The 9,649-nt window shown below is 40.7% G+C and overlaps 1 protein-coding gene across 1 annotated transcript; it reads left to right on the forward strand.

Annotated features, from left to right (window-relative positions):
- Nucleotides 1–1,103: 1,103 nt before the first annotated feature.
- LOC142178072 (uncharacterized) lies at nt 1,104–1,976 on the forward strand. Its single transcript, XM_075247397.1, has one exon. It carries the CDS (start codon nt 1,104–1,106, stop codon nt 1,974–1,976), a length of 873 nt encoding a protein of 290 aa, XP_075103498.1.
- Nucleotides 1,977–9,649: the final 7,673 nt, after the last annotated feature.

Here is a 9,649-nt window from a genome sequence, read left to right on the forward strand (position 1 = left end):
CTTCTCATCTGCAAAAACAGTGAAATTCATAAGGGAAATCCACGACTTCTGCCAGAAGGATACTAAAACGGTCTTCAAAGCCTGGGAAATATTCAAGGAAATAGTGAGAAGGAGTTAGCATAATGGAATAGAACCGTGGATGCAACTCCAAGACTTTTGGGATGAACTAACACCCTCCTCACGACGAACTTTGAGTACTATAGTTGGAGGTCCTTTAATGAAGAAAACACCCGAGGAGATTGTTGCAATTCTAAATGAATTATCTGAAGATACAAATTAATGACATGCAGATGATAACGAGAGAAGGAAAAAGGTTGGGGTACATCAAGTGGATTCTAACACATCAGTGCAAGCCTAGCTAGACACCATGGCCGGAGAGATAAGAAAGTTAACCTTAGCCAAGGTCCAGAGCCAGTCATCATCAGCTTATGAATTTTGTGGAATGGGTTATCCAGCGCATGAGTGTCAGGCCTCGACTACTGATGAAGTGGTAAATGTCATGGGGAGATTTGATAGAGGCAACTACCAAAGTGGAAATAATTTTAACTATATCGGGCAGAGGCACCCAAGTTTTTCATGGAGTTCACCAGGTGGTAGTGAGAATGCATGGCAACAGAATATCTCCAGACCCTAGGGACAAGAAGCTTCAGGTTTTCTCGATCAGCAGAGGCATCAATACCAACCTCCACAGTCTAATCAATCTAGCATGGAAGATCTGATGAAGGCCTTTATTATTAAGACAGATGAGAGTCTTGAAACTCATGGCACAGCTATCCGAGAATAGGGCACAACTATCCGAGACTTGAAAAGACAGATGAGGCAACTTGCTAATCTATTATCTGAGAGGGTTCCAAGAACTCTCCTTGCTGATACTAAAAGAAATTCAAAAGAGACAATAAATGTAGTGTCTTTGAGACGTGGGCAGGTATTAAAGGACCCCATAGCAAAATAAAAAGAGTGAGTTGATTGAAAAAAAAGTAGAGATTGTGGAGGAGCAGAAAGAGAGCAATAATCAAGAAGGTGAAGTGAGGGTAGATTCAGAGGATGGTATGAAAAAGAAGGGGAGGACTAGAGCTCAATAAAAGAAGAAGGATGGGAATTCAATGAATGAAGAGACTGAAGAGTGTAAATATATGCATGCTTTACCTTTCCCTCAGAAGCAGAGAAGAGAGAAGTTGGACAAACAATTTGGATGTTTTCTAGAAGTACTCAAGCATGTGCATGTTAATCTACCATTTACAGAGGTGCTTTCACAGATGCCAGCCTATGCTAAGTTCCTAAAGGAGATATTGTCCAACAAGCGGAAAGTGAAAGGGATATTGGTTTTCAAGCTCACAGAGCATTGTAGTGCCATTCTACAAAATAAGCTCCCTCAAAAGTGCGGAGATCCAGGGAGTTTTACTATACCTTGCTCTTTAGGAAGTACTAAATTTGAAAAATCCTTGTGTGATTCAGGTGCTTCTCTTAATCTTATGCCTTTATCTATTTTCAAAAAATTAGAGGGAGAGATTGGAGGAATCAGATCTATACCTTTGTCTTTGCAGCTGGCGGGCCAGACCACAATCATACCTGAAGGAATAGTGAAAGATGTGCTAGTTTGGGTGGATAAATTTGTGTTCCCTATGGACTTCATCGTGGTGAATATGGAAGAGAATAGGGAGGTCCCTCTGAATTTAGGGAGACCATTCTTGGCTACTGGCAGAGCTATTCTGGACATTCAGGAAAGGTATCTCATGCTAAGAGTGGGGGAAGAAAGGGTGGATTTCAAGATGGAAAAAGCAATGAGGGCACCTAGAGACGAGCTAACTGCATACTCTGAATTCAAGGCAAGGGCCCTAAAAGAGCGAGCTGGAGAGGGTAAGAATGACAAGTATGGGGTGTACCCAAAGAAGGCAGAAAATAAACTTTCAGCATGTATGTGTGCACTCGGTCGGGCATGCAAAGTAGATCCCGACTTTGATTCAGACTTAGACTAGATGATTCATGAGAGATTTATTTACCTCTCGCTTTTTATTTGTGTTTCAAGGGGACATGCCACAATTTAAAATGTGGGGCGGAGGGATGTAAATATGTATATGCGTGTTAATTTGTTTTTTGTTGTTTGAATTGTTTTTTTACTTTTCCTGACGATGGATTTTCTCGACTGTCTTCTTGAGGGATTAAAGTCAAAGAAAAGACATTATTTTTGTCTTTCATCTTTGTTTTATTTTCTTAGATAGTGTAACAATTCCCCCTTGGTTTTACTTTGTATCGTGGTTCTTTTCTAAGAGTTTTTACATGAACCGGATGTAGTTAGTTTTTTTTTTGTAGGAATAAAGGGAATCGTATGTCGTTGTGCTCATTGGAAACAATCTTTCTCAACTTTGTTGTGCCTTGAGAGCGGTGAGTGCCTTAGCTATGACGCCTAGGCTCAGTACTCATGGATAAGTGCCTGAAATTGTTTGATTTTGATGTTGCTCAACTGCTTTGACTAGAGAGTCGGAATGGATCCAGTCTAAGTGAGTTATGTGTCAATGTGTGTGAGAGGATTTTGTTGATATTCTGTTAATGTTAGTTGATGTCTAGAACTTTGTCCTGTGTGTTTGCAAAGTGATATAGCAGTTTTGTTTAGTCTAGGAAGTGATATAAGCATTTCTTTGTTGAGCCAAATATATGCTTTTACCCACCAAATTGTTTTATATCCTAGTTAGCCTAGTTGAGTCTGTAATCCTATTTCTTTGGCAACTACACTTCAAGCCTAACACCCTTTGTTTGAATTGACTCTTTGTTTGAATCTTTCATCTCTTTTGAGCATTTGAATTTGTTATGAGCTTGTTATAAGCTAAGTGAAGGTATGGTTGAATTTTGAGTAGAACTGAGAGAAATAGAGAAAGGTGAACCGTTTGAAAATTTGTGAGAGCCACGTGTAGGGAATTTTAAAAAAAGAGTGAGTTTGCTTGAAAGAAAATTAGAACTTAAAAAAGAAAAAAAGAGTTGTGTATGTATTAGAAAAGAAAAAAATTGATTCCTTGCTAGTGGTGGATCTCATCTTGTTTGTGCTTAAATTAAATTGGGAGCTTGATGCTATTATGTGTGAAGATTAAGGTTTGGTTCAACATAAGTGTGAGGTTGACATATTAATGTATATATATTAAAATGCTTAGGGAGGTGTAGTCACTATTATCTATATGTATCCTACCCGTCCCGCAGCTTACATTACAACCAAATTAAGTTCTACTTGATCCTGGAGCGAATGAGCTCAATTAGGAGAGTATTATACTACGTGCAAGCCTATGGTACATCTTCTATGGCACATGAATTTTATTTTTGAGAGTGAGTTAATTCTTTCTATCTTGAGCTTCTAATGTTCTTGAACTTTATTGTATGTGGAACTACTCTCTATTTTTAGTGTGAAGGCACATGATTCGCAAAGAAAAGGTAAAGTCTTTGGCCTTTGTGTTAGAGTAAGTGATCAGGCTGTGAAAAAATGTATGGTGCTTTTGAGTTAAGTATTGAGGCTAGGATGTTATGATAGGGTGTTTAATCTGCTTTAAATATTCTTGGCATGATGCGTTAGGGAAGTTATCTGATAAAAGGGTCGTCTTTATGTGAAGTACAGTTTGATTGCTCGAGGACGAGCAATGGTTTAAGTGTGGGGTATTGATGGTAGGCTAAAAACCCGCATTTTAGTCATATTTTGAACTCTGATTACTGCACTTTACTTGTGTTTGATCTTAAATAATGGTGATTCATACTTATTACGTGTTTTATGCTTGCAGGACATGATTCCGAGTTAAGAAAATGATTAGAAGCTAAATTGAATAATTTGGAGCTTTGAAGTCTGAGCAAAAACCCAAAGAATTAAACCGGAATCGCGTTCGGGGGTCGAGGACCAAGTCTGGATTTCAAAAAGTGAACGAAAGAAATTACTCTAAGAAAATTGCACTATCGCACCCGCCGTGTTCAGAAGTACCTGGATCTGCACACGAGGTGCAGGGTATAGTATGAGTACAACTAACTCAGCAAGTAACAATACTAAATAAAGAACTAAAAGTAGTGACGAACTTCACAGCTAAGTTCATTTACAGTAATTTCCAACATAATAAGGTAGGCATGCTTTCAAGTTCAACATTTAAGACCAAAACAGTAGTTTCATGTCAAGTTCAACTAAAACATAAGATAATATCTCTCAGAAATTTCCCAAAATAATGATATATAATAGTTGAAGTGCAACAGTAATGAAATAAAATGCATCCTCTCAGGACCACCGTCACTTAGCCATTTCATTCACTCAGCACTCAGTACTAGCACTCAGTAGGTACCTGCACTCACTGGGGGTGTGTACATACTCCAGAGGGGCTCCTACAGCCTAAGCGCTATAATCTGCATGGACAACTCACGTGCTGCACGGACAACTCACGTGCTATAGTATCAATATCTGGATCCGCATGGACAACTCACGTGCTGCACGGACAAATCACATGCTATAGTATAATATCTGAATCCGCACGGACAACTCACGTGCTGCACGAACAACTCGCGTGCTATAGTATAATATATAAATCCGCACGGACAACTCACGTGCTACACGGACAATTCATGTGCTATAATATAATATCTCACAATCAGGCGGCCTCACTCAATCATAAATCTCTTCAGTCTCTCGGGCTCTCAATAATCATGAAATCAGCCCAAACAACAATGATATGATGCATCAATGATGAACAATAGAGACTGAGATAAAATAAACAAGTAAATTGTGACTGAGTACAAAACAACAGTTCAGCAGATAGTTCAACATGTACACGACCTCTGTGAGTCCCTACAGTGCCAACATATAATCTAAACATGATTTGTGGTTCAATTTCTCTACTACATGGAGAATGTACAGATAACAACAAATTATTCAATTACACAGTTCCATGGAATTTGACAAATCACAATTCCTACGGTGCACGCCCACACGCCCGTCACCTAGCATGTGTGTCACCTCCAAAACCAATCATATAACACATAATCTGGGGTTTCATACACTCAGGACCAAATTTAGAACTGTTACTTACCTCAATCCGAGTAATTCTTTATTCCAATAAGCCTTTTCCTCGCGATTCGGCCTCCGAACGCCTCGAATTTAAGTCAAAATAATTCGATACAATCAACACGAGGTATATTAATCAATTCCATATGAAAATGCTAATTTTCACAATAAAATCCGAAATTAACTCAAAAATCAACAGTGGGGCCCATGTCTTGGAACCCAAAAAAGTTATAAAATATGAATACCCATTCAACCACAAGTCCAACCATACAAAAATTACTAAATTCCGACTCCGATTCGGCCTTCAAACCCTCAAATCACTTTTTGAAAAATTTCTATTCTAATCCCCCAAATCATGAAATAAGTGTTGGAAATAATGTTAGATTCATGAATAACGGACCAAATCAAGTTAAGATCACTTATCCCCAGTCCAATTTGTGAAGTTTGCCTCTAAAAATCGCCTAAACCGAACTCCCTAACTATTTTTATGTCAAAAATGGCCAAAACCCCCTGTTTATAGGGCCTCAGCTGATTCGGGTGCCACATGTGGCATGGGGGCGCTGCATGTGGCATTGTTTCCAGTACTTTTAAACGTCCCAGTGCCAGGGCTAGCGCCACGCGCTATCCTAGGCACTGACGGCGATGGAAAATTGTTCCTGACGCGGAAATGGGCATAGCTCTCTCATACGATATCCGAATTTGACGATTCTTTTTTGCTATGGCTCCGAAATTTCAATACGGATCTAATGCTTCAATAAAAACTGAATTTGGAGCTCATTTGCTTAATGTGATACCACGTATTCTTGAAGAATCGATGTCGAAATATTCTAGGTTCGATGCCGAAACATAGCAAATCAAGTCCGATTAACCTCAAATTTTACACACAAGTCATAAATGACATAACTGATCTATTCCAAATTTCCAGAATCAGATTCCTACTCCGATATCAATAGGTCAACTCCCCAGTCAAACTTTCAAACTTAAATTTATATTTTATCCATTTCAAGCCTAATTTAACTACTGACTTCCAAGTAATTTTCCGGACATGCTCCTAAGTCCAAAATCACCATACGGAGCTATTGAAACCATCAAAACTCCATTCCGGAGTCGTTTGCACAAAAAGTCAAATCAATCAACTCTTTTTATTTAAGCTTCTAAACCTTGGAACTAAGTGTTCCAAATCATTCCAAAACCTCACAGACCCGAACCAATTACCCTGGTAAGTCAAATAACAACCGTAAATCACAATTTGAGCACTAAATGGGGGAACGGGGTTATAATACTCAAAACGACCGGCCGGGTCATTACATTCTCCCCCTCTTAAACAAACATTCATCCTCGAATGAGTTTAGAATTATACCTGGACTCTCGAATAGGTATGGATATTTGATCCGCATCTCCCACTCAATCTCCCACGTAGCTTCTCCGACTGGCTGGCCTCTCCACTGCACTTTTACTGAAGTTATGTTCTTTGATCTCAATTTTCGAACCTGCCGGTCTAAAATGGCCACCGGCTCCACATCATAAGTCAAATTATCGTCCACTTGCACTGTACTAAAATCCATAACATGAGATGGATCCCCGACATACTTCTGGAGCATAGATACATGAAATACTGGATGAACACTCGATAGACTAGGCGGCAATGCAAGTTCTTCGGCATAACTCTTCTATCTAGACTAGGACGTGCGAAGCCGCTCCTGAATCAATTTAGCCTTCTCCAAAGCATCCTGAACTAAGTCAATACCCAATACTCTAGCCTCACCTGGCTCAAACCAACCCACCGGAGACCGACACCGTCTCCCATATAAAGCCTCATGCAGAGCCATTTGAATGCTCGATTGGTAGCTGTTATTGTAAGCAAACTCCGCGAGTGGCAGAAATTGATCCAGTACCTCCAAAATCTATAACACAAGCGCGTAGCATATCTTCCAATATCTGAATAGTGCGCTCGGACTGCCCGTCCGTCTGAGGGTGAAATGTTGTACTTAGCTGAACCTGTGTACCTAATTCTCGCTAAATTGCTCTCCAAAACTGTGATGTAAACTGCGTGCCCTAGTCCGAAATGATGGACACGGGTACCCCGTGTAGGCGAGCAATCTCGCGAATATAAATCTCAGCAAACCGCTCCGAAGAATAAATAGTACCAACTGGAATGAAATGCGCGGACTTGGTCAACCGATCTACAATCACCCAAACAACATCAAACTTCCTCAAACTCCGTGGAAGCCCAACTACCAAGTCTATGGTAATACACTCCCACTTCCACTCTGGAATTTCAAGTCTCTGAAGTAATCCGCCCGGCTCTGATGTTCGTACTTCACCTGTTGACAATTTAAACACCGAGCTACAAACCCAACTATATCTTTCTTTATTCGTCTCCACCAATAGTGCTGCCTCAAATCCTGATACATCTTCGCGGCACCTGGATGAATAAAGTACCGCAAACTGCGAGCCTTCTGGAGAATCAACTCACGCAAACCATCTACATTAGGCACAGATAGCCTACCTTGCATCCGTAATAAACCGTCATCCCCAATAGTGACTTCCTTGGCATCACCGTGCTGAACCGTGTCCTTAAGGACAAGCAAATGAGGGTCATCATACTGTCGTTCTCTAATTCAATCATAAAGAGAAGACTGGGAAAGCACACAATCCAAAACTCGGCTCGGCTCGGAAACATCCAATCTGACAAACTGGTTGTCCAAGGCCTAAACAACCAAGGCTAAAAGCCTCTCTGCTATCGGTAATTATGCTAAGCTGCCCAAACTCTCTACCTTACGACTCAAGGCATCATACACCACATTGGCTTTTCCGGGATGATAGAGAATGGTGATATCATAATCCTTAAGCAACTCCAACCACCTTCGCTACCGCAAATTAAGATCCTTCTGTTTAAACAAATGTTGTAGACTCCGATGATCGGTATATACCTCACAATGGACACCGTACAAGTAATGCCGCCAAATTTTCAAGGCATGAACAATAGCTGCTAACTCAAGGTCATGGACCGGATAATTCTTCTCATGTACCTTTAACTGTCTGGGCACATAGGCAATCACACTACCGTCTTGCATCAGCACTGTGCCGGGACCAATATGCGACGTGTCACAATACACAGTATAAGACCCTGAACCTACAGGCAACACCAATACTGGGGTTATAGTCAAATCTGTCTTGAGCTTCTGAAAGCTCTCTTCACACTCATCTGACCACCTGAACGGAGCACCTTTCTGGGTCAATTTAGTCAAAGGCGATGCAATAGACAAGAAACCCTCTACGAAGCGATGATAATAACCGGCCAAGCTGAGAAAACTCCGAATCTCGGTAGCTGAAGATGGCATGGTCCAGCTCTGAACTGCCTCTATTTTCTTTGGATCCACCTTAATCCCTTCACTAGACACTATGTGTCTCAAGAATGCCACTGAGCTAAGCCATAACTCACACTTAGAGAATTTGGCATAAAGCCTCTCCTATCTCAGCCTCTGTAATACAATATCCAAGTGTTGTTCATGCTCCTCCTGGCTACGTGAGTACACCAGGATATCATCAATAAATACTACGATAAATGAATCAAGATATGGTTGAAATATGCTATTCATCAAGTGCATAAATGCTACTAGGGCGTTGGTCAGCCCAAAAGACATCACGAGAAATTCATAGTGACCATAGCAGGTCCTGAATGCCGTCTTTAGAATATCAGAGTCCCGAACTTTTAATCGGTGATACCCGGATCTCAGATCAATTTTGGAGAATACATTCCCTCCTTGAAGCTGGTCAAATGAATCATCAATACGCGATAAAGGATACTTATTCTTGATTGTAACTTTGTTCAACTGCCTATAGTCGATACACATCCGCAGAGTACCATCTTTCTTTTTCACAAACAGAATCGGTGCACCCCAAGGCGATACACTAGGCCTAATAAACCTCTTATCAAGAAGTTCCTGAAGTTGTTCTTTCAATTCAACTAGTGCCATGCGATACGGAGAAATAGAAATGGGTTATGTGCCCGACACTATGTCAATACCGAAATTAATATCTCTGTCGGGTGGCATACTCGGCAGGTCTGCAGGAAATACATCCGAAAAGTCTCGCACTATCGGTACTGAATCAATAGTAGGGGTATCTGCATCAACATTTTTCACAAAGGCGAAATATGACAAACACCCCTTCCTAACCATACGTTGGGCTTTCAAATAAGAAATTACCCTACTGGGAACATAATCTAGAGAACCTCTCCATTTGACCTTCGGCAACCCCGGCATCGCCAATGTCACAGTTTTTGCGTGAGAGTCCAGAATAGCATGACATGGAGACAACCAATCCATACCCAGGATTACATCGAAATCAACCATAGTAAGCAATAAGAGATCAACTCTAGTCTTTAGTCCCCCCAATAGTGACCGCACACGACCCATACACACGGTCCACAATTATAGTATCGCCCACCGGCGTAGATACATGAACCGGTGAAACTAAGGACTCACGGGGCATATCTAGATAATGAGTAAAGTATGATGATACATACGAATAAGTAGAACCAGGGTCAAATAATATAGAAGCTTCCCTATGGCATACTGAGACAATACCTGTGATCATTACATCTGAAGCAATAACATCTGGCCTGGC

The sequence above is a fragment of the Nicotiana tabacum genome, chromosome 24 (genome assembly GCF_000715075.1).
Source record: "Nicotiana tabacum cultivar K326 chromosome 24, ASM71507v2, whole genome shotgun sequence".
NCBI classification, from domain to species: domain Eukaryota; kingdom Viridiplantae; phylum Streptophyta; class Magnoliopsida; order Solanales; family Solanaceae; genus Nicotiana; species Nicotiana tabacum.

Coding starts and splice junctions, on each gene's coding strand:
- LOC142178072 (XM_075247397.1), top strand. CDS start 1,104: ATGAATGAAGAGACTGAAGAGTGTAAATATATGCATGCTTTACCTTTC.